General features: G+C 39.6%; 1 protein-coding gene across 2 annotated transcripts in view; it reads left to right on the top strand.

The window, feature by feature from the left end:
* PHEX (phosphate regulating endopeptidase homolog X-linked) overlaps positions 1 to 25,925 on the top strand; it is a 227,905-nt gene that overhangs the window by 41,579 nt on the left and 160,401 nt on the right. For both annotated transcript variants that reach the window (XM_026451889.2, XM_026451888.2), the window contains exons 4-8: positions 3,985 to 4,071; positions 5,078 to 5,304; positions 18,716 to 18,784; positions 22,249 to 22,365; positions 25,212 to 25,295. In XM_026451889.2, the coding sequence (XP_026307674.1) occupies positions 3,985 to 4,071; positions 5,078 to 5,304; positions 18,716 to 18,784; positions 22,249 to 22,365; positions 25,212 to 25,295 (584 nt within the window). The remainder of the gene's footprint in view (positions 1 to 3,984; positions 4,072 to 5,077; positions 5,305 to 18,715; positions 18,785 to 22,248; positions 22,366 to 25,211; positions 25,296 to 25,925) is intronic.

Genomic DNA, 25,925 nt, shown 5'->3' with positions numbered 1-25,925 from the left:
GGGGGAGGGATTGCACTGGGAGTTATACCTGATATAAATGATGAATTGATGGGTGCTGACGAGTTGATGGGTGCAGCACACCAACATGGCACATGTATACATATGTAACAAACCTGCACGTTATGCACATGTACCCTAGAACTTAAAGTATAATAAAAAAAAAAATGAAGTCTATGTAATAGGGGATATTTTATAATATATTCAAAAAGGACTTTTATGTAGAATATAGAAAGCGCTTCTACAAAATAATAACAAAAAGGTAGATTGCTCTCTAAATATGTGATATAGACTTGAATAAGTATTTTACCATAGAGGATGTTAGTTTTCTTGGTTGGGGGTAGTGATTGGAAGGGAGCACAAGGGGCTTCTGGGGTTCCAGTAATGAATAATGCTGGTTACTTGAGTGTGTTAACTTTGTGAACATTCTTCACATTATGGTCTGTGTACTTTTCTGTATGTTGTATTATTTGTGTACTTTTCTGTACTTTCATTGAAAAAGTTTATATAAAAAAAGAAAATGCTTTGTTGTCCAGGATGAAGAATGTGAGCAAAATATTTTTGGAGGTTAACACTGATTGCAAAATATGTCTCCCCATTTAGAACTGCCTCTACTATAGAAGCAGAGGAAGTGTTGAGAGCATGGGGCTTTGCAAGGTGGCTAGAGCAGGTCCAGTTTGTGAAATAGTCCTACACACAGCCTGGCAGTGTCTTAGGTTAGCGTAAGTCCTTTGGCCACCAATATCCTGAGAAGCAAGCAGGAGAACAAAAACAATTATGGAGGAAGCACTGGAAACAAGCTTGATTACTTGACAGTTTTGTATAGGGCTAATTCTGCCTGTAATCCTGTTTAAGTCACCACTTTTTGATCCCCGTTATCATGTGCCCAGGCACCGAGATGGGGGCTTTCTGTGCATTAAAAATTTTAAATCCTCAGCACAATCCTGGGAAGCATGTACTCTTATTATTTGACTTTACAGATTAAGGAACTGGGGCTTAGAGAGATTAAATAACTCGCTAGAATTCCAGCTAGCAAGTTGCAGCAAGCTGCAGCTGGAACCCATGTCTGTGTGATTCCAAAGCACCCCCCACCCCCACGTCTATTATGTTGCCTTTAAAAAAAAATTTTTTTTTTATTTGATGGAGCATAGTGAGAAGAAAAATACTTAGTTTTCAAATCTGATGATCAGAAGAACTTCTCAAACCAATTTTAAAGTCTGAGGTTTGCTGTGCTGTAGTATTTTTTTTTTTTTGAAATACAGTCTCACTCTGTCACCTAGGCTGGAGTGCAGTGGCCAGATCTTGACTCACTGCAACCTCTACCTCTCGGGTTCAAGCAATTCTCCTGCCTCAACCTCCCAAGTAGCTGAGACTACAGGTGTGCGCCTCCATGCCCGGCTAATTTTGGTATTATTACTAGAGGCGGGGTTTCACCATATTGGCCAGGCTTGTCTCAAACTCCTGACCTCGTGATCTGCCCGCCTCAGCCTCCCAAAGTGCTGGAATTACAGGCATGAGCCACCGTGCCTGGCCTGCAGTTTTATGAACTGCAGTTGTCCTTTGCGGTTGTAAGGTGGTAAGAAATACCTGGGTGGGGTAGGTTGGGGATTGAGAAATCCTCCAAGAAACAACACAGGCTATGATTGGAATGCCTCTGTATGGGTGACCCATGAGCCTTTCTCAATGCTTTGGGGACATTTTAATAACCTGAGTAATTACCTGTGGTAGGCAGGCTTTGTTTTCTACTCATTAACTCTCCAGGCTACATTTTGTTCTTCTTACTGCTAATTCACATGCAGAGATACGTAAAATGGATGCTGTCAACTGATTGCCACATAACTGTCTGCATATCAATGCTCTCCTGTCTGCTTGGGCTCAGAGAGAAGGAAAGCAGAGAAGGAAAAGGGTATGATAAGGAACTTGTGATAGCCGAATCTGTTTTAAAAGCCAAATTCTGGTACAGAAACCAGAATTTTGACATACATGAATTATTGATACTCGGGCATGGCTAGTGTTTTGCGATTGCCCTATTTAGCATATGCTGGTCCTCTTTTTCCCCTCCTTGTGATAGATAGCACGCCTTGGGAGCAGACACAGGTAAATGTTTCATGCTTTTAGTTCTTTTTGCTCCTGTGGCTTGTTTGGCCCTTAGGGCATTCATGCTTTTTAGCCCGTGGAGTGTTTATAGCATCAGAACATCATCACAACCCTAAATGAAATTTGGATTATTTGCTCCTAAGTATGTTTCCCAAACAGTCTATTGACTGTGTAAGCAATATAATGGAAGGGCACAGGAGCCGATTTGAATGGAAATATATGTGGATATGGCTTTAGATCTTTTTGTCTATTAAAAAAAAAGTCTCCTTTAAAAAATCCTTGGGGACCTGGTGTGGCGGCTCACTCCAGTAATCCCAGCACTTTGGGAGGCCAAGGTAGTCGGATCACCTGAGGTCAGGCATTTGAGACCAGCCTGGCCAACATGGTGAAACTCCATCTCTACTAAAAATACAGAAAATTAGCTGAGTGTGGTGGCAGGCACTTGTAATCCCAGCTACTTGGGAGGCTGAGACAGGAGAATTGCTTGAACCCGGGAGGTGGAGGCTGCAGTGAGCTGAGATCATGCCACTGCACTCCAGCCTGGGCGACAGAGTGATACTCAGTCTCAAAAAAAAAAAAAAAAAAAAAAAAAAAAAAAAAAATCCTTGGGGCTAGTTGTCTTGATTTTATTATTATGATGATACACAAGAAAGAAACCCCAAACAATCTGAAATAATTGAAAATACATCCAACCCAATTTAATTTATTTCACTGGAATCTATCTAGTTATATGGACTCGTTTTAGGTATAGGTGCTTAGTTTTAAAAAACTGGACAGGAGCTCTGGCTTGCATTTTTTTTTTTTTTTTTAAACTGTAGAAATTCTAGTTTAGAAGGAAGATTCCTCTTCAGGAGATACATAATTATGTATTAATTTAATTAGTGCTGTACATTTTGTCTTGAAGCTATTCAGAGTATTATAGGAATATCTGTTATACTATGGTTATGATGGCTGCTAGGTTGTTTCCCCAAATGCCTTGACAAGGCAGTTTGACATAGTTTGGTGAAGGCAGTGCCCTGGTGCTGCAGTCACCACGGGGATTTTTCATCTTGGCTTCACGTTGGTAGACTGATACTCTCAAGTATGTTCAAGGTTCTCTTTTTCGGGAGACGGTTGTTTTCATTGAGTCCTGGCTTTCCTCTTTCCTTATTTAATGAAATAGTGACAACTATCATTTTCTACCTTCAAACATTATTATTAGTGATTTTATAAATAGAAAATTATTTTCCAGTTGGGCCTATGTCTGTGCTGGCTACCGTTGTATACACATGGACTCTTTTAGATGTCTAGGACTTTGCATGTGTAAGTGGGCAAGTTTTCAGGCAATTCGGGTAGATTTTCCAATCTAGTCTCTCCATTTCCTGTCTAAAGAACTTCTTCCATGTCCACAGCATGTTTATTCAACATTGGATAAAACTTCTAATGGGAAATTTCTTCCGGGTGACCTCCCTGAGAGACTGGGCCGTGGAGAAATCTCAAGAAACACAACCCCGATGAAATTAGCTCCGTTGAGAATATTACTTGGTCCAGGAACAAGGGGCAGAATTCAGTTATTTTTGATTCTTGAACAAATGAATTCTGTTTCCTTTTGTGTAGGTGGTTGAAGAAATTGACCCCTGTAGAAGATCCAGTCTCAGTTGGAAATTGAACTTTTGGTTTCTTTTGAGTTAGGAGTGCCCTGGATAAGAGAATGTAAAACTATTTTTATTTGAACCTCATGCAACTTGGAATCTGTTCTGTTGTCTGCATATCTTTGATAGATCTGTCTTTTCCAGGGTTGTCTGTCTTTATATTTAATTTTCTGGAGGTTGGAATTGTGATTATCAAATGACTTCCAACTTGGCAGCACATGTGGGTGGATACTAATGAATCCTTTCTTAACCTTCCCAGAACTTTTGGAGAAATCGATCAGTAGAAGGCGGGACACCGAAGCCATACAGAAAGCCAAAATCCTTTATTCATCCTGCATGAATGAGAGTGAGTGATGAAGAAAACTAAATAAAGTATTTACCATACCTATCCTTTAGAGTTCTATTAATGTTTTAATATACTGTTTGAGGAAGAAGAGAACTACTAAGAATTCTATTAATGTTTGAAAGTGTTAAAGGAATGATTGTCAAAGACTGGATTTTGACTAGTCCCATCTTAGTTAATGTTGGTACTGGCTTGGTGGAGAAAATAATCTTATTTATATGGGTTGGATTCTTTGGGTATCATTTACTCCCTGAGAAACTTAGAAAAAGTCAACAGGGCAAACTCTACTGTATCTGATTCAGAAACCAGAATCCAGAAGCCAGGCCAAGTCTGGCTTGAGAAAGAGACTGGGAGGGAGTGCACCTACTAGAGCCTAGAGAAATCCAGATTCCCAGGCATGCCAGGTTCCTGTGTCAGCCTAACAGGCATCTTTGTTGGGGCCTTAGCCCTGTCTCAACACCTTGGGTCTGATTGGAATTAGATACTGGTCACTTTACCTAGTCTGCCTTCTCAAGGCCGTCGCAGGAAGAAGCCAGTGCCTGTGGGAAGTGTGTCAACTGGTCTAGGATTTGGGGTATCATGTGATGAGCTAGAAAAGAGCAACAAAAGACAGGAATCTGAAGCATCACTTCTTCTTCGTTGGGTAGTGATTGGCTTTATTGAGGCATTCCTTTAGTTAGGGTTGTACCTTAGTCCCACCAAGTATTATTCATTGACTGGGTTCCATGTAGAGAGTCCATGTTTATTGTAGTGAATATCCAGCAGTTTCCCTGGTCAGCTGTCCTGGCAAGAACACTAGGTGTAGACAGTCACATTGAAGTGTGGATCGTAGGTAGTTCTGTCTCTGTGATTATGCTCATCTCACCCCACCTCTTTTACCTACTTCCTAACGGCTGAAATTTTAAGCTGGAGCCTTATGGGAATTTTGTCTTGAGAAGATGCACTTGAATTCTAGTGTGTTGATCCAGTTTGCAATTCTAACTTTCTCTTCATATCTGCTTCCTTTCAGAAGCGATTGAAAAAGCAGATGCCAGGCCACTGCTACACATCCTACGGCATTCACCTTTCCGCTGGCCCGTGCTTGAATCTAATATTGGCCCTGAAGGGGTTTGGTCAGAGAGAAAGTTCAGCCTTCTGCAGACACTTGCAACGTTTCGTGGTCAATACAGCAATTCTGTGTTCATCCGTTTGTATGTGTCCCCTGATGACAAGTCATCCAATGAACATATCTTGAAGGTATAATGAGGACCCATTCATCTTCTTTGCTCAGTCCTAAATTAGCCTTTTGGGGTGCCAGGGGTGCCATTCTGGAGAAAGAGACTCATGCTGCCTTAGTGAAATAATAACATAAAACATTTTTATTGAATAGTAGAATCTAGAATATTCCCTTCTCCCGGATTTGCAGAATGTACGCCATTACCACACAAGTTTTGTAAGCCTTTTGGAAAATTAGTGAATTAGTTTCAAGTGATCTGTGATCTGGCCCTCATATGCCTACTCAGAGCAAGTCTAAGGTTCCTAAATTCCAGTGGGAAGGGGACTACAGGTCTCCTGTTGTTAGCAGAGACTTTCTGTGCCCTGCTCTTGTCCTTGCCTCCTCATTCTCTTGACAGAGGAGAAAACACATGCCATGATTTTTTTTCCTCTTTCACTAACATTTTCTTGTGCACACACCTAAATTTTAGTTACCAAATTCACTCTGAATCTCTCCTCCCTCCTTTTCAAAGATGCAGTAAAACTTGTTCTGTTCCAAGTGCTTGCCTGCGTTTTCTGTTGGAAGACTAACCATGTCTTCCATAAAGCAATGGGCCACATGGACATACCCTGAGGCAGATCACATTGGTAAAATCAGGAGCCTGTCCGAAAACTACCAACAGCTAAAGACTCACCAATGAAAGAGCTATGCAATAATTCAAATAACATTCGTCAAATAGTTTTGTGCTTTGATCCTGCTGGGTTTTATTTTGTTTTACTTCCACAGTTACTTTGACTGATAATGAAAATGTTGTTGCATGACTGATTTTCTCCCCAATTCTGTCCTTAGTCAAATCAGAAAATATTAATGAAATATTGATATTCAAATTTTAGACAGGTATTGCCCTCATCTCGTGTATTTTAACCTTCTAAAATCTAAATCTTAAAGTTCATCTTTTGATTTAGACCAGAGATTGGCACATTTTTTGGGTAAAGGGCCAGATAATACATATTTTAGGCTTTGCAGGCCATCTGGTCTCTGTTGCAACTACTTAATTCTGCCATTGTGTCTGGGAAAGCAACTGTAGACAACAAAGGTATGGCTGTGTGGCGGGCTGGCCCATTGGCTGTAGTTTTCTCACCTCTAGGTTAGACAATGGAATTCTCAGTAAAAATCTTTGGTCATTGAAAGGACTCCCCTCTACTCAGGAGGAAATTCTGAGTTCCAGAGACAATTGTGTGTCTATGTTTGGTGATGAAATGAGCCATCTTCTAATGCTATCAGGATAAGATGTGCTATGTAGGACACGATGATGATAACCCATCTGATCTCTGTACTGTGTTGATATATCACTCATTTTTTGAAACTAGATTTTGAGACGATCATTATCAATTCCAGAACTATTATGATGTTCTTTGAAACACCTTAAGTGGTGTTTTGAAGTAAACTGAAGGCTGTTTTCCAAACTTGAGTTTAAGTTTATGCGTTCTACTGAGTGATAGAAGATCTTGATTCACACACTGATGAATAATTGCAAGTGGTAGCCATTTTATTATCTTTCTCACCTATTTCTGGATCTACTCAATTGAATTTATTTCTTTAAAGTTTTTATTATCAAAATGTGATACAAAATTAAAGAATAGAATAATAAACTCCCATGTATCCATCAACCCAACTTCAACAACTCTCAACCTTCTGCTGTTATGTTTCTTTCTGTGGTTATGTTTTAATCTAGACCCCTCCTTTTTTGGGAGGTGGCTAGAACGTTTTATAGCAAATTAAAAATATATCATTGCACAGTAAATACTTCAGTGCTTAGCTAGTGGAAAGGACTATTATCACAACCAAAAAGATAATCATAATTCCATAATTAACATCTAATGACTAGTTAATTTTCATTTTTTCTGATTGTCTTAAACATGTCCTTAAAAAAACAAAACAGTTGGTCTTTGATTCAATCTCCAAATAAGAATCACAGGTGAACTTAGTTGATATGTCTGTTTTACTCCACAAGGGATCCCCCTATTTTTGTTTTTTAAACCACATTTATTTGTTGAAGAAACTGGAGTATTTTTCCTGTAAACTGTCTTACATTCTGAATTTGACTGTTTTCAGGGTAATCTAAAAGCTGACAAAACTTCTTGTTTACAGGAGAATCACAGCTTAAAAATGCAGAATAAATACTAGGAAGCTACCTATTTTTTTAAAAAAAAATCCCTAATGAAAGGATGGATTTGGTAATTATCATCAATGGCTGCTTAAAACTGTTAGGTAAATGGTTGATTGAGAAATTCATGATAGAGCACACCGATATCACCTGTACCCTAATATCAATGATAGCATCGCTAAAAGTGGGGCAACTGGATATTGTGTGCCTCCTGGTATCAGTTGGAAGTGCACACTATCACCAGTGATGTTGTTGTGCCCCCACAATTGAGCCTCTAGTTTTAATATGAGCTTACAGAAAACATGAGGAATAGAGAAACATGGTAACCAGTTTTTAATAGCTTGCCTTGTATACTTAATATTCAATTAAACTGATCCTAGAAACGCTAAAATGTCAATGATAGAATACTTTCCAAATGTAAGGAGGCACCCATGTACTTATTATTGCTCTCTTTTGCCAAGATGGCAGCTTGTTCCAAACTGGTATTTAAGTATTTAACGTTGTTTGGCATTTGAGTGCGGCAAACGTTTGCTTAAGTTCTGTTCCTGTTTGTACCATTTTACATGACTGAATATTCACATATCTGAACTAATTGCCTTCCCTCAGATATAATATAACTATAGTCTTCCTGATGACACATTTACAAGAGTTCGAGCATGTATCTAGAGGTGGTAGGAGAAGCTTTATTCTGAGAGCTGCATGAAACCCAATGAACCTGATAACAAAAATTAGCGTACTGGTGGCTGCCAAAGTTGTAGAATTTGGAGGTGTTGCTTTTTTATTCATTTTAAAATAGTTAAAACTATAAAAGACAAAATCTAATTGGATGAACATTTGGAGCCCTCTCTTATAGGTTTTATGGAACATAGTTTGAAAACTACTGGTATAGTTAAAAAAAATAGGCTTTGGTATTTAAAAGATTGAGGTTCGCAGTTTAGCTCTGTGATTTACTCACTGAATATCCTTGTGCAAATTACTTCACCTCCCTGATCTCACTTTTCCCATGTGTAGGGAAGGGTGAATTAGAATTTACTTTTAATTGTCATTGAGATTCGAAGGAATTGACTTTTGTGACAGTTTTCATGGTAGATACTGGTCCACAGTAGCACATGATGCAAGGTTCAGAACCTACTTTTCTTTTTTTTTTTTTTTTTTTTTTTGAGGCGGAGTCTCGCTCTGTCGCCCGGACTGGAGTGCAGTGGCCGGATCTCAGCTCACTGCAAGCTCTGCCTCCCGGGTTTATGCCATTCTCCTGCCTCAGCCTCCGGAGTAGCTGGGACTACAGGCGCCCGCCACCTCGCCCGGCTAGTTTTTTTGTATTTTTTTAGTAGAGACGGGGTTTCACCGTGTTAGCCAGGATGGTCTCGATCTCCTGACCTCGTGATCCACCCGTCTCGGCCTCCCAAAGTGCTGGGATTACAGGCTTGAGCCACCGCGCCCGGCCTAGAACCTACTTTTCAAGGATGACTGAGCAACTGGTCAGGACCATTTGGAGAATGTTCTTCTTTGACATGTGTACCCAATAGGCCTCTCAGAGCTCAAATTCAGTTGTGCAAGGAATAGGCATTTTGTTTACTCGACCTAATCTTTGACTCTGAGCTCCCACCCAACCTTTTGGTGGGAAACTGAACCTTAGTCTAGGCATTTACCTCCCCTCTTGGTGGCCCCATTTCTCAGTCTTCTCCTAGGGTACTGGGAGACTCCAATACCAGTTATCTGGTTTCTGAGAAGAAATCCACTATGGAACCATGTAGCCCCTTCAAGTGTGCCCCTCTGATGCTGAGGTCCTGCGACTCCCATTCCTTCTCAGATCCTGCCATGTTTCGGGGACACTGAGCAGTTCCTCTGCTTATGAGAATCCTTGACTTCTTTTGCTGCTTGAAAGATCCTCTTTCTGCTCTGGGAGAAATCCCTCTTACCTGAAACTCTCTTCTGTCAGTGTCCTTAGGCTTCCTTTTCCATCAAATTCAATTTTCCTCGGTGTGCCTAGCCTTTCTAATCCCACAAACCCACAGGAATAAGAGAATGGCCTTCTGGGCAGGCACAGCACTGTGGGCATCCTTTTGGGTGAGCAGATGGTGCCTTTGGGTGAAGAGAGAGGCACCGTTTCTAAGGGGTAGATATATCCCCATGCCAAAGACATGCAATTTGGCCAGCAGGAATTGCTCCAATCTATACAACGTACTTCTGCAAAGCTCCCCTGTGGCGAAATGACACAGGGTTTGCTACAGGCTTAAATGAGATAAAGGGATTTCAAAAATACAGAAAACAATAGAAGTTAGTGACCAAAAACATTATCTTGCTACACATGTTTGGATTTATTCTATGTCAGGAGATAGTAAGTATGAGGATTTAAGGTACAATAAAAGACGTGAGTATATGTGATTCTGAAAGAGTATTTGGAAGGCCAGGGTTGCCCCAGTGTGTATTTACTAGTTAATGAAGACAACAACTCAAAGTCATCATCTCTCAACAGCCCGCATTTTTCTGGCTCTCAGTAAAACTCGTAAAAAATAGCAAGGAGAAACTCTAAGAAAACTTGAAAAGTTTCTTTCTCTTTCCTTTTCCTTTTTTCCCAGGAACTGACAGAACCTAGAATTTTAGTTTATTCTTGTTATTTTTTATTGATACATAGCTACACATTTTCATGGTACATGTGATAATCTTATACATTCATAAAATCAAATCATGGTAACTGGAATATATCCAATAATGGGATTGCTGGGTCAAATGATAGTTCTGTTTTAAGTTTTTGCAGAAATCACCAAACTGCTTTCCACAGTGGCTGGACTAATTTACATTCCCACCAGCAGTGTATAAGCATTCCCTTTTCCCTACATCCATGCCAACATCTATTATTTTTTGACTTTTTAATAATAACTATTCTGACTGGTGTGAGATAATGATGTATCTCATTGTGGCTTTGATTCGCGTTCCTCTACGGATAAGTGATGGTGAGCTTTTTTTCATATGCTTGTTGGCCACATGTATGTCTTCTTTTGAAAAGTATCCGTTCATGTCCTTTGTCTACTTTTTAATGGGGTTGTTTGGTTTTTGCTTGTAAATTTGTTTATGTTCCTTGTAAATTCTGGATATTAGACCTTTGTCAGATGCATAGTTTGCAAATACTTTCTGCCATTCTGTGGGTTGTCTGTTTATTCTGTTGATAGCTTCTTTTACTGTGCAGAAGCTCTTTGGTTTAATTAAGTCCCATTTGTCATTTTTTGTTTTTGTTGCAATTGCTTTTGGCGTCTTCATCATGAAATCTTGCCCAAAGCAATTTACAGATTCAATGCTATTTCTATCGAACTACCAATGACATTGTTCACATAATTAGAAAAAGGCTATTCTAAAATTCATATGGAATCAAAACAGAGCCTGAATAGCCAAAGCAATTCTAAGCAAAAAGAACAAACCTAGAGCCATCACATTACTGGATTTCAAACTATAGTATAAGGCTGTAGTAACCAAAACAGTGTGGCTGGTACAACTACAGACACATAGATCAATGGAAACAGCCCAGAAATAAAGCTGCACACCAACAACCATCTGATCTTTGATAAAGTCTACAAAAACAAGCATAAGTAAAGGACTATGGTGCCAGGATAACTGGCTAGCCTTATGCAGAAGATTGAAACTGGACCCCTTACTTTTATCACATACAGAAATCAACTAAAGATGGATTAAAGATGTAAATGTAAAACCTAAAACTGTGAAAACCCTTGAAGAAAATCGAGGAAATGCCATTCCAGACATAGGCCCTGTACTATATTTTGAAGTCAGGTAATGTGATTCCTCCAGCTTTGTTCTTTTTGCCCAGGATTCCTTTGGCTATTTGGGGTCTTTCGTGGTTCCGTATAAAATTGAGGATTTGTTTTCTCTTTTGTGAAGAATGTCAATGGTATCTTGATAGAGGTTGTGTTGACTCTGTAGATTGCTTTCAGTGGTATTGTCATTTTAACAATATTATACTAATTCATAAGCATGGAATATCTTTCTTTGTGTCCTTTTCAACTTCTTTCATCAACATTTTATAGTTTTCTTTACATGAATCTTTTATTTCATGGGTTAAATAGATTTCTAGCTGTTTTATATTGTAAATGATATTGTTTATTGATTTCTTTTTCAGATTATTTGCTTTTGGTGTATATAAATGCTGTCGATTTTTTTTGTATGTTGATTTTGTATACTCCAACTTTACTACATTTGTTTATCAGTTCTAATAGTTTTTTGGTAGAGCCTTTAGGTTTATCCAAATATAAGATCACGTTATCTGTGTACAAGGCTAATTTGACTTCTTCCTTTCCAGTTTGGATGCCCTTTGTTTATTTTGCTTGCCTAATTGCTCTGGCCAGGACTTCTAATATTGTGTTGAATAAAAGTGGGCAAAACAGGCATCCTTGTCTTGTTCCACATCTTAAAAGAAAGGCTTTTAATTTTTCACCCTTCGGTATGATGTTGGTTATGTGTTTGTCAGATATGACTTTTACTTTTTGAGGTGTGTTCCTTTTGTACCCAGTTTGTTGAGGGTTTTTGTCATGAAGGGATGTTGAATTTTACTGAATGCTTTTACAGAATGCATTAGAATGATTATGTGATTTTTGTTTTTGGTTCTGTTAATGTGATGTGTTTATATTTAGTTACTTGCATTTGGATTTTCTATTTAATTTATTTTTTTTTTGAGATGGGATCTCATTATGCTGCCCAGGCTGGACTTGGGTTCAAGTGATCATCTAGCCTCGGCCTCCTGAGTAGCTGGTGCTACAGGTGCATGCCACTACACCCAGCATATCGTGTCTATTGATTTGTGTATGTTGAACTATCCTTGCATCCCTAGATTAATCTCACTCAATCATAGTGAATGATCTTTTTCATGTATTGTTGAATTAGGTTAGCTAGTATTTTGCTGACAATTTTTGCATCTATGTTCCTAAGTCATATTGGCCGGTAGTTTTCTTTTCTCCTTGTGTCCTTGTGCAGTTTTGGTATCAGGGTAATGCTGGACTCACAGAATGAGTTTGGAAGTATTCCCTTCTCTTCAGTTTTTTTTGTTTTTTTTTTTTTTTTTTGAAGAGTTTGAGTAGAATTTGTATGACTTCTTTAAATGTTTTGAAGAATTTAGTAGTGAAGACATCAAGTCCTGGGCTTTTCTTTGATGGGAGACCTTTTGTTATGGCTTCAATCTTGTTACTAGGTATTTGTTGAGGTTTTCTACTTCTTCATGGTTCAGTGTTGGTAGGTTGCATATGTCCAGGAATTTATTCATTTCTTCTAGGTGTTCCACTTTGTTGGCATATAGTTGTTCATGATAGTCTCTATAAGTCTTTGTATTTCTGTGGTCTCAGTTGTTATGTCTTCTTTTTCATTTCTGATTTAATTTATTTGTGTCTTCTCTCTTTTATTCTTAGTCTAGCTAAAGGTTTGTTGATTTTCAAAAAGAAAAAAAACCCAAATTTGTTTCATTGATTTTTTGTGTGTGTGTGTGTGTTTTTATAGTCTAAATTTCATTTATTTCTGTTCTAATCTTTATCTCTTTCTGTCTACTAATTTGGGGTTTGGTTTGTTCTTATTTTTCTAGTTCCTTGAGCTGTATCATTAGATTGTTTATGAATCTTTATTTGAAGTGTTTCAACCTTTTTGATGTAGGCTTTTATTGCTATAAAATTCCTTTTCAGTACTCCTTTGGCTGTATTTCATAGATTTTAATTTGTTGTATTTTCATTTTGATTTGTCTAAAGAAATTTTTAAATTTCATTTTTATTTTTTTCATAGACCCATTGGTCATTCAGGAGCATATTGTTGAATTTCCATGTATTTGGCCAGGCATGATGGCTCATGCCTATAATCCCAGCACTTTGGGAGGTCGAGGCGGGTGGATCACCTGAGGTCAGGAGTTTGGGACCAGCCTGACCAACATGGTGAAATTCTGTTTCTACTAAAAATACAAAAATTAGCCAGGCATGGTGGCAGGCACCTGTAATCCCAGCTACTCGGGAGGCTGAGGTGGGACAATTGCTTGAACCTGGGAGGTGGATGTTGCGGTGAGTGGAGATCATGCCACTGCACTCCAGCCTGAGCAACAAAGCGAGACTCTATCTCCAAAAAAAAAAAAAAAAAAAAAAAAAATTCCATGTGTTTGTGTATTTTCTGAGTTTCCGCTTATTATTGATTTTTAGTTCCATTGTGGTCAGAAAAGATAACTGATATGATTTCTACTGCTTTGAATTTGTGGAGACTTATTTTGTGGCTTAAAATATGATCTATTCTGGAGAATGTTCCACATGGTGATAAAAAGAATATGTATTCTGCAGCAGTTGGGTGAAATGTTCTGTAAATGTCAGTTAGGCCTATTTGGCTTAGTGTCTAGCTTAATGCTGATGTTTCTTTGTTGATTGTCTAGATGATCTGTCCATTAGTGAGAATGGAGTGTTGAAGTTCCCTATCATTGTATTGCAGTCTCTCTCTCCCTTTAGATCTATTAATTTTTGCTTTATATACTTAGGTGTTCCAGTGTTAGATGCATAGGTATTTATTGATATAGGCAATATATTACTATCTCTCCACTAGGTCCTTGCCTGTTTTTCTGGCACTAAGTGGCACCTTAAACCTACGTTTGCTTTGACTCTAGCCAAAGATCAGAGCACTCCCAGTCCAGATATAGGGGAGATCCTAAAGAGGATATCCTGGCAGTGTGGAAAAGCTGGTTGGCGGCTGGTGTACAGGTGACCTGTGGAATGAACCTCCTCTAGCATAATGCTGCTGAACAGCCACTCTGATTTGGTATCTCCTTTGACCAAGTTATGGAGCAGAGTTTCCAGGGATGGGTATGGTAGTCCCATCTCCTCTCTTTGTCTCTTGCTGTCTTCAGGAATATATCTCCCTTCAGGCATTCATGATGCCTTCTGTGGGTTAAGGTATGGGCAGGTCTTCTGTCAAAGAACCCAAGATGGTTGGGAAGCTGGTTGTCCACCTTGATCTCAGTTTTTCCAGTGTAGAAACTATGAGTCAGGGAAAATGTCTGCATGCTTATTGCTGGACAGATTGGTTGGAAGGGCATCATAGAGAAATTTGATTCTCCTTTGCTTGGAGTTTTTTCACTTCTCTGTGGCCTCAGCAACTGATTCATCCTTATATTTGAGTTCTGGGATATTGCCGGTGAGAATCTTAGTGCTGTGTATTTGTTTTTAGTTTCCTGTGTATTTGTTGGGGTGGGGAGGGAAGCCAGGTTCTGTCTACACCACCGTTTTGAAACCTGAAGTCCAGACTCCATTTCCTACCTCATAATTTGTAAGCTCTTTCTTCTTGTATTACTATTTTGTCTTCTAACTTGAGGTTTATTATCACTGGAATGCCAGTTGTAATTGGAGAAAACATTTATATTTTTCAGTTAAATGTGTTGGATTTCCTAAAAAAAAAAATTTATTTCTTGTTTACAGTATTCAGATCACTTGTAAATGCAAGGATTTAAAAAGTCTCAAATAACAGTGTCCTGATGGCTTCATGAGAAAGTCTTTTGCCTCAAGAGTTTGTATGTTTCTAATGAGATTTATTTGACTGACCTTATTCAATTTGTTGGTTGGTGTGTTTAAAATGTTCCCTAGAAACCATAACAATCTGAAAGTTTATAAAAGGTCTGGTAACCTCACTTGAGTTATCTAAACTTTCACAATAAGTGGATTTAACTTTATTTCATGAGAGAGAAACTTTGGCCTTCTTGATAATATCTACACAGTTTCCTTTCCTATGAGACTCAAGCTCAAAAGATTCTTCAAGTGGTCCAAATTTAATGGAAAGCCAATGTGTCTTAATCATAATATTGTGTTTCGTGATCGTGGCTTGCTTAATTTTTGGAAGAAATAGTGGCACATTGGGAATTGCAATAGGACAAAGCCAGGAAGGCTTGTGACTTCGTTGTTTCAGGCCAATTAGAGAGGGCTGAACAAAATAATTAGAGGATTTTAGCAGTATACACAGACAAGATGGATGTTTTGAAAGTGCCTTTTTTCCCTTGAAACAAGAGTTATGTTTTTCCTGGAATTGTTTGTAATATCACTAATTCTTAACGTGACCTTTGTAAAATTTGTTGTATATTAAGGGCAGTTTCATGGAAAACTATAATCTTATACAAATTTATGTATTTAAGAATAAAATATTTAAGATTATAGTAAGATGCAAAAGAAGCTGGAGGAGATGGATCAAAACAATTTAAAGTCATATAAACTAATGGTATGGGCATGTAGGATTCAGTTTTTATTCAGATACTACTAATTTTTAATTTGTTATTTAGATTTTGTTTCTTATTTTGGCTTAATGTTTAATGTGTGAATTAGAGATTTAATTTGGAAAAATCTACTCTTCTTGAGATTAATTTTGTTTATCTTTAGTCAGTTGCTGATACTCAAGAAAGAACAAACCATAGATTTAGAGAAGGTGCTGGAAATGTTTTTAAAGTATCTTAAAATTTACATAAATTCATTTTTTGTGATGGACCTGTCTGTTTTGACAAATGCAGAGAGTCATGTAACCACCACTGTAATCAAGAAATAGAATATAGTCCCATCATCCACCCCCAAATACCTCATGTTATCTCTTTGTTAAGTCAAGCCCTCTCCTCATGCCCAAACCCTGTCAGCCATCACTTTGTTCCCTGTTCCTGTAAAGTTTGGCTTTTTCAGGATGTTAAGTAAAATTCACCCATGTTGTATCAGTCCATTCTCTTTTATTGTTGAGTAGTATTCCATTGTATACCACAGTTTATGCTTTCATGGGTTGGAGGATATTTGAGTTGTTTCCAGTTTTGGGTGATTATGAATAAAATTACATACAGGTTTTTGTGTGACTTTTAAATTTTTTTTCTGGATAAATACCTAGAAGTAGGATTGCTGGCTCTTATGTAAATGTATGTTGAACTTTATAATAAACTGTAAAATTGGTTTCCTTCCAAAGTGGCTGTGCCATTTTGCATTCTTACCAGCAATACATGAGTGATTCAACTTTTCCACATCCCCACCAGCAGTTGTCAGTTTTTTTTTTTTTTTTTTTCCATTTTAACAGATCTATAGTAGTGTTTTATTGCGGGTTTAATTTACATTTTCCTAATGACTAGTGATGTTGGGCATATTTTCATGTGCTTATTTTCTATCTTCATATGTTCTTCGATGAAGTGTCTGTTAGAATCGTTTGCTCAATTTTAAATTGAGTTGTTTCTTTTCTTATGGTTGAGTTTTGAGGAATCTTTATGTATTCTAGATACATATCCTTTGTCATATATGTGATTTTCAGATATTTTCCCCGTTCTGTAGCTTGTCTTTTTATTCTGTTAAGTTTCTTTTTTTGTTTTTTTTGAGATGGAGTCTCGCTCTGTCCCCCAGGCTGGAGTGCAGTGGCGCAATCTTGGCTCACTGCAAGCTCCGCCTCCCGGGTTCACGCCATTCTCCTGCCTCAGCCTCCCAAGTAGCTGGGACTACAGGCGCCCGCCAACACACCGGGCTAATTTTTGTATTTTTAGTAGAGACGCAGTTTCACCGTGTTAGCCAGGATGGTCTCGATCTCCTGACCTCGTGATCCACCCACCTCGGCCTCCCAAAGTGCTGAGATTACAGGCGTGAGCCACCGCACCCGGCCTAAGTTTCTTTCAAGAGCAAATTTGTTCAATGTTGATAAAGTCTAATTTATTAATTTTTGCTTTTAAGGATTGTGATTTTATTGTCATGTCTAAAAGCTCTTTGTCTAACCCCTAGTAACAAAAATTTTTCCCAATATTTTTTTCCGGAAGGTTTATAGTTTTGGGTTTTACATTTAGGGCTATGATTTATTTTCAGTTAATTTTTGAATAAGGTGTGAGGTATGGGTAAAGGTTTATTTTCTTTTTGTTTATGATGTCCAGTTTTTCTTTTCTTTCTCTGAGATGGAGTCACACTCTGTCACCAGGCTGGAGTGCAGTGGTGCCATCCCAGCTCGCTGCAACCTCCATCTCCTGGGTTCAAGTGATTCTCCTGCCTCAGCTTCCCAAGTAGCTAGAATTACAGGTGTGAGCCAGCATGCCTGGCTCATTTTTGTATTTTTAGTAGAGACTGGGTTTCACCATGTTGGCCAGGCTGACCTTGAACAACTGGCCTCAAATGATCTGCCTGCATTGGCCGCCCAAAGTGCTGGGATTATGGGTGTTATGGGTGTGAGCCACCACACAAGGCCTGGATGTCCAGTTTTTCTAGCACATTCTTTGAAAAGACTGTCTTCTTTCTTTTCTTTACCTTTAAGGTGCTGGGAGTTTTTTTTTTTTTTTTTTTTTCCCTGAGACAGAGTTTTACTCTGTTGCCCAGGCTGGAGTGTAGTGGTGCAATCTCGGCTCACTGCAGCCACCACCTCCCGGGTTCAAGCAATTCTCCTGCCTCAGCCTCCCGCGTAACTGGGATTACAGCCACATGCTACCACACCCGGCTAATTTTTGTGTATTTAGTAGAGACAGGGTTTCACCATGTTGGCCAGCCTGGTCTCGAACTCCTGACCTCAAGTGACCCACCCGCCTTGGCCTCCCAAAGTGCTGGGATTACAGGTGTAAGCCACCACACCAGCCTAAGGTGCTGAAAGTTTTAATTCAATAATTTATACTATACTTTTCTATCATCATAATTCTACTTATTTAGTTGTCTGGTTATCATTTGTGTTTTTATCACTTATCCTAAACCTTCCGGAGAGGGTTCTAACATTTGCAAAGGTTTCTCAAAACAAAAATATTACTTGATTTCATTCAAATAAAAAAAATTCAATGCCATATGTTATTATAGAGATAAGGAGTTGGAAAAGTCTGATTAATCAACTCCATCCAGATTGGCATTTTGCAAAATACTGCAATGAGAAAAATACTGGATCTGGTGATAGGGGACAATGATTTTAGTCTGAGCTCTGCCCATTCATGTTACCTTGGGAAAGTCACATAAATTATCTGGCTTTTGTTTCTCCTTCCATTGAATAAGGGGGAATAGCTAATAATCTCTAAGGTCTATTCCAACTGAAATAGCCTTGTTGTTATTCAGTGTTGATAGGACCTCAAAAGGTTTAGAAAACATACATTAGAAAAGCAGGGGCAGGTCTCTGATACTTTATTATAGCGGTCATTGCCAAAGTGCCTATTTGCATGTAGTTCTGAGTGTACTGAATTATTTTTGTAATGATGACATGAGCTCAAAATATGGCTGGGATGCAGACGATTTCATCACTCTTGTTAACATGGTACGTAAGAATTTACAGTGCTAGCAGAACACTTTCTGTTTTTGTTTTTACAGCTGGACCAAGCAACACTCTCCCTAGCCGTGAGGGAAGACTACCTTGATAACAGTACAGAAGCCAAGTCTGTAAGTTTTACTCATATTTAACTATGTGCCTTATCAGACTGCTGTCAGGTCCATGACTTGTTCTAAGGTCACTGCTTCTTTACTGGAAATGAGCCATGTGGCTATTCAATGACCATATTCCCAATACAGGAAGACTTTTATTCAGATAAATTCCACTCCCTGTCTTTCTACAAGTCTGCTCATCAAGGCTGTACAAGTCTCAGTACTCAATGCCCTTATTATCTAGCTTGGGAGACAGCAGGCCCAAATGAAATAACAAAGAAATGAGCTTGCAGTCATTCATTCCTCAGAAGTGCAGAGAGCTCACTATCAATTGCAGAAATAAAGTGTCGGAAGGGATACCCAGGAGACAAATGGTTCCCAAATTGTACTGCTTTAGAATCATTTGGGAGTCTTTCATTAAATGTTGCTTCTTGGGTCACAGCTCTGGAGAGTCTGACTTAGTAGACTTGAGGTAGGGTCTGAGAATCTATATTTTTAACAGGTGTTCCAGGTTAATGGAGGTTTAATAAGAATCAGAAAGGATCAATCAAGTTAGACTTCTTGGGTTGGCTTAGAAATCTAGCAGTTTCCTGAATATTGGAAAGAGCTAGTTCATTTCTGACACTTTCAATTTATTTTGGAAACTTCATTGAACTTCCAAAGAAGCCTCAGACCTAGGTCCCCTGGGTCTATGCTGTTACTAACTTCTATACATAGAAGGCTCTGGAGGGACGCTAACTAAGATGCTGGGCAGCTTTCTTGCTGAGGACACTCGTCAAAGAGGGTTGGCAAGTTTACCTTCCTAAAAGTAGACAGAATGAACATTTGCCACTGTGGGGGAAGGTGTACCCCTGGTTTTCATGGAGTCTCAGCAACTAGGCTCAAAGTCATCTCCCCCATAACCTATCAGTCAAGTCCTAGTGATTTCACCTTAAATATATCTCTTCCATCCCCTTGGTCCCTCTTTTCTATCCTGACTACTATAGGTCAGATTCTTGTTAACTTGCCTTGGCTACAACAAGTAGCCTTTTAACTGTTACTGCCTCTCCTTCATCACATTGTCTCCTTAGCACTAGTTGGCAAGTTCCGTTCTGAAAGCACTGCTCCCAGCATGCCTTTGCTCCCAAGACAGGGTCTAAATTCTTTAGAGGGCTTTCAAGGCTGCCTCATGACTTCATCCCAAGTCATCTTTCCTATCTCATCTGGATTTGTTCTTCCCCCAACAAAAGCAGCTTGCCCACTGTATTAGTCCATTCTCTCTCTCCTAATAAAGACATACCTGAGACTTGGTGATTTATAAAGGAAAGAAGTTTAATTGACTCACACTTCCACATAGCTGGGGAGGCCTTACAATCATGGCGGAAGGTGAATGAGGAGCAAAGTCACGTCTTATATGGTGTCAGGCAACAGAGCTTGTGCAGGGGAACTCCCATTTATAAAGCCATCAGATCTCATGAGACTTACTCACTACCATGAGGATATGTGGGGGAAACCACCCCCATGATTCAGTTATATTCACCTGGCCCTACCCTTGATTATTACAATTCAAGGTGAGATTTGGGTGGAGACACAGCCAAACCATATCACCTACCTCACAGGGCTCTTCACTGCGTCGGAACCAGTCTCTGTCAAATGTTATGTCCCCAATTTCTCCAGGCTAGATTTTCTCTCCAGCTCTTCAGTTTCCAAGCATGTAGCAGCTTTATTAAGGAAGTTATTTTGATGTCTTTAATGTTATAGTTAATAATTACATGTTTATCTCCCTCACTGTTTGGGAACCAGACACCTATTATATTTTTGTCTGTATAGCTCTTTCCTAACATATGCACAGAGGGCCTACTAAACCACCTTGTACATTTGAGTAGGTACTCAATAAATACGGTTTTTGGTTTTTCTTTTTAGATAGAATCTCACTGTGTTGCCCATGCTGAAGTGCAGTGGCACGATCTCAACTCATTGCAACCTATGCCTCCTGGGTTCAAGCGATTCTCAGCAACCTCAGCCTCCTGAGTAGCTGGGATTATAGTCATGCACCACCATGCCGGGCTAATTTTGTATTTTTAGTAGAGACAGGGTTTCACTATGTTGGCCAGGCTGGTCCCAAACTCCTGGCCTCAAGTGATCTGCCCACCTCGGCCTCCCAAAGTGTTAGAATTACAAACGTGAGCTACCACACCCGGCCAATAAATATGTTTTGTTTTGAATTGAAATGGGAATAGCAAAATATTATTTCTATTTAAGACTATTTTCTTTCTTTCCTTTTTTTTTTTTTTTTTTTTTTTTGAGACAGAGTCTCCCTCTATTGCCCAGGCTGGAGTGCAGTGGCATAATCTCAGCTCACTGCAACCTCCGCCTTCTGGGTTCGAGCGATTCTCCTGCCTCAGCCTCCCGAGTAGTTGGGACTACAGGAGTGTGCCACCACACCCGGCTAGTTTTTTTGTGTTTTTAGTAGAGATGTGGTTTCACCATATTGGCCAGGCCGACCTGGTGATCCGCCTGCCTCAGCCTCCCAAAGTGCTGGGATTACAGGCAAAAGCCACCACGCCTGGCCTATTTAAGACTATTTTCAAAGCTTGCTTACTGATTCAACAAATATTTATTAAAGGCCTGCTATAGTCTAAGTACCATATAGGTCCTAAGGTCACACACATAGTAAGAATAGCTTCCAGAGGCAAGGTATATATTAGTAAATCTTATTCCCAATGCATGAGAAGGAGGTTACTTAATACCTGGTGCATTGAGATCTCACAAATACGTCTGAAATGAGAGGTGGGCTTAAGGCAGTTCTTTATTTCCCATGATGTAAGGTCACCCCTGCCCCACCCAATGACATATGAGTAGCCCCAAAATGGGTTTATGAGTATGTAGGAAGGAAATTCTATATTTGCTATTTGTTAGGTTTCACATCATCGTTCCTCTCTTTTCTCCTTCTTTTCCTGAGCTAGGGAGCAGAACTTTGTGAAAACTGTAAAAAACTGAAAAGACACAGGGCTGCTGTCACTGGTCTTTTATTTCTTAGTGTGAAGGTGGGTAAATTGAGTTGCAAGAGAATAAATTACACCTCCCACCATTCTTTATGGATCAGGCCTCCTGCTTTTAGAAACAGTTCTTTCCCATTATTTTATTAAAGCCTCACTTGTCTGGAAAGAGGACGTCTGACCTTTAACTTTCTATTCTTGTCTCATTTGGAGTTATTTCATGTATCCATAATATCGACGGTTGCCAGAAAACTAGTTCTCTTGATGCTTGATGGCTGGGCATCTCTGTCTGTCATGGAAACAGTACCCAAGTAGCCATCACTCTTTTTTCTCCCAAAGTGTTATGTGGGTGGCTGGTATTGCATAATGCCTGCACCATACTTTGCGTACAGAGTGAAAATAAAAGACATTTATTTCCGCCTGCTATTTCTGCTCTTCCGTGTCTCCAAAACATATTTTCTAATAAGCTATTGTCATGGTCACTTTGCTCTTTATTTCTTATAGTATCGGGAGGCCCTTTACAAGTTCATGGTGGATACTGCCGTGCTTTTAGGAGCTAACAGTTCCAGAGCAGAGCATGACATGAAGTCAGTGCTTAGATTGGAAATTAAGATAGCTGAGGTAAGTCTTCACTGAAAATCTCTTTCTTTCCTTTACTTTCTTTTCTTTTCCTTATATTAAAGGCAGTATATTCTGAATGAAAATATAAATTGCAACCAAATAATAGTATTTTGTATCATTATCCTTTGGGCCTAAGGTAGAACTAGTAGCATCCCCTCTGGGAAGTAACAAGGACTGCGACAGAAGAGCCCTTCATTCCTTCCGCCTCCCTGGTTTCAGCCCATTCAGTGTCCATATGTTGCTCAGCTGTGGCCAAAGAATAGCAGCAGAGAGACCCTTTGACTGTTTCTCCTGGAGAAACTCATGTTTGGCTTAAATAGAAGATAGATGTTTAATAAATCCATAGTAATCTGGCTTGAATGGAAGGTTGCTTTTAATCCAGTCCCTGTTTTATGCTATCCCCACTCAGAGTCATTCTGGCTGAAGTTATGGGCTCAGGGAAGTCTGTCCACCAATACTGGATATAAAAGTTGATATAGAAGTAGGTAGGACATGTTGGTAGACGTTTTTAAATGACCTTTCTGGTATTACTTTGTATCTGCCCCCGTTTTTCATTCTTTTCTTGCCCTACTTTAATGAATATCATTGTGTCATATGCATGACACAGAACTACATGTCTGCGTAAATTACTTTAACTTCTTTTTGCCTCATTGTAGAGACAAAAAGATGTAAAAACAAACTTATGGGCAAAATAATGAGAACTCCTAAATGGTTAGCTTTGTTTATGGAGTAACTTTTTTCTAGAAGAAACAAAGTGTAAAAGTCTCTCTATATGTTCCTAGGCCAAGAGGGAACAAATGTGGTAAAATCTGCTTCTGGGGAAACCCTGTAGTGAAAGAAAATGATACTTTTTACCAAGAAACTTTTGCACATGTGTTGGAAATCTTTTACAAGAGAAGTTAGTAAAAATCTCAAGGTGAATAAGAGTCCGAATGTTGATTGGTTTTGTCTGGCGAGGTGGTGGTGGTGTGTTGAGGTATGGGAGTAGGGATGAAGGATAAGGGTAAGGAGGTATTATTGGTCTGTCTGTCTTTGCTGTGATGATGTTCGTGTACAGCTCTCTCCAAACTCCTGCTTGTAGTGCAAGAAGTTCATTCCTGCATGTCACCTTTGAAGACTGTGAAGACTGCTGCAGATGTCTCGAGGTCCATGACTGTGCCTCTGAGCCATGTCTAGAGTCTGTCTGAATTCTCTTTCCAGGCACATAGGAGGCCCAGGGCTCTCATTTGGACTAAAACTCTGAAACAGCAGGGAAGGCGTTGCCCTGAGCCAGGGATTTGGACCAAAAAGGAAACTAAAAACAGCTGGGCTGAGGCAAGACTGGGAATTGTCAAGAGGCTAAATGAAGTGACAAATCTATTGTGTGGAGGGGAGTGGCTGGCAGAGAGCTGAAAACAGCTCTGAGGCCAAAGGTCTCCAACTTGGGGCTGTGAGACTCCGAGGGCGGAGGAGGGGCTGGTGGAAGAGGAGTGTGGATATTCTCTGAGGCAATGATTCACACAGAGCCAGGAGGCTGTTTGTAAGTTACATGTGGTCTCTCCTGTGGAGGGTGAAGAAAGGGAAGCTAAGGACACTGAAGCATTTAGCGAAGAGGGGGCAGACGTCTGCCAGTAAGCCCTCTGTAATATTTACCTTGAAAAGTCACTGCTAGTAATGCTTACCTCCATATCTTACACTACACATCACTAGGTACTTTCAAAATTAGTGGGATACGTAGTCCTAGGGAAACTTCTGAAGCTGAGAAGACAAGACAGTCCAGTCTAGCACAAATAAGTCCTTGTAAATACAGCCATGGAAGCATATACTTAGCCAATCCAGCTAGAGAGATGTGTGCACAAGGAGAGGTCTTATTGATGGAGTAGCCCTTGTGATTGGAACCAAGTGGAGTGTCATTGGAAAGGCTTGCTAGAAGCGGTGAATCTTGGGCAGTCCTGAGTCATAGTTCAAACCATGGAGGTGGTGATGGTGGATAGGAGAGGCAAGAGTAGGAGAGTCATGTGTGCAGTGGGAAGGTGGCAAGTTTAATGCAAGGGAATTAGATGATGGAAGGCCCGAAGGCAAAGTCATGACATGATTGAAGGGTGGATATGGGAGCTACTGCTGGTCAATGGAAGTGATTAAGATGATCCTTGAGGAAGATAATCATTGCTGTTCTTCTTAAGTTAAACATAGTGGAGGCTAGAAGCTTAGATTTGGTGTTGGCCAAATGGCCAAGAGCATGAGTATTGGGAATGGAAAGAGTATAGAGTCAGGGCTGGAGAGAGGCAGGTTTTGAAATGGGTGAATAGGCGGTGACTGAATCCATACTCCCAGCAATGGGGCTAGGGAAATCTCAAGGTCAAAGCAACAAGAGGGGAAATGAGGGAATGAGCTGTTGACAGAATGATCACGGGGGACAGTGGCATTCAGATAGTCTGTGTTCATCAGTGAAAATTTGCCCCTAGAGATGAAGGGATGGTCGATGGTTCATGAAATACTGAGATCATTATCTGGAGACCACAGGTGACAGTGCAATGTTTACCTCAATTCTCCAACTTAAGTTTAATTGTCAAAATTGAGCTAGCAATAGATTTTGCCCATCCACATTATAGATTGGGAGGGAGATTTGGGGTAGTTCTTTTTGTACTGGGGACAATATTTGATGCAGAGGAGGATATGAAAGTTTATTTTCTTAATCCTGCCCAAAGTTATGTCTTTTTTTTCTCTCCCTCGAAGTTGGGCACCACACCAAAGCCTTGAAAAACTTTATAATACTCTGCAGATGTTTTGGCACATGTAGGAAGTAATCATACAGTAAGAAATGGTTCACTTGAAAAAAAAAAATAACCAAAATCTCTTTCCAACAGATAATGATTCCTCATGAAAACCGAACCAGTGAGGCCATGTACAACAAAATGAACATTTCTGAACTGAGTGCTATGATTCCCCAGGTTGGTGAAAACTATCCAGAAAACTTTCTCTCAACTGGTCATTTTAGAAGGGATTGGATTTCATCTGTGTGTAAATTTCTGTCTTGTAAAACCTACTCTGAGTCTTGGTTATCATCGTCTTTGTCAGCAGTCACATAAAATATCCCTTGTCTGTGTATTGGGATGCCTTCTGTTATAGGGAACAAAACATCTTTCCAACAGTGGCTTAGAAACTTAAAGCCTATTTTCTCACATGACAAAAGTCTAGACATAGGTAATTGTTGGCATTGGCTCAGCTGTTTAACAGTGTTGTCAAAGGCCCAAGTTCTTCCTATCTTTGCATCCTACTCTGTTTAGTGTGTTGGCTTTTTGACTTCATGTTTGATGACTCACGGTTGCAAGGTATCCATCACAGCTCCATATATCACATCTGTGTCGGAGCAGGAAGAAGGGGAAAGGGCCAGTGATGTGTCTAACTCTTTTACTAGGAAAAACAAACAGACCTTTCCAGAACATCTCCAGATGTCTTCCCTTTATTTCTTATTGAGTAGGATTGGGTCACGTGGCCACTCCTAACCACCGGGGAGGTTGGGCAAGTGAGTAACTGGTTCATTTCAACAGTGGACACAGGTAACGGAGAAAACGTTGGGA

This window comes from Piliocolobus tephrosceles, chromosome Y (genome assembly GCF_002776525.5).
Source record: "Piliocolobus tephrosceles isolate RC106 chromosome Y, ASM277652v3, whole genome shotgun sequence".
Classification (NCBI taxonomy): Eukaryota; Metazoa; Chordata; class Mammalia; order Primates; family Cercopithecidae; genus Piliocolobus; species Piliocolobus tephrosceles.
This window is presented reverse-complemented; position numbering and strand designations above follow the sequence as displayed.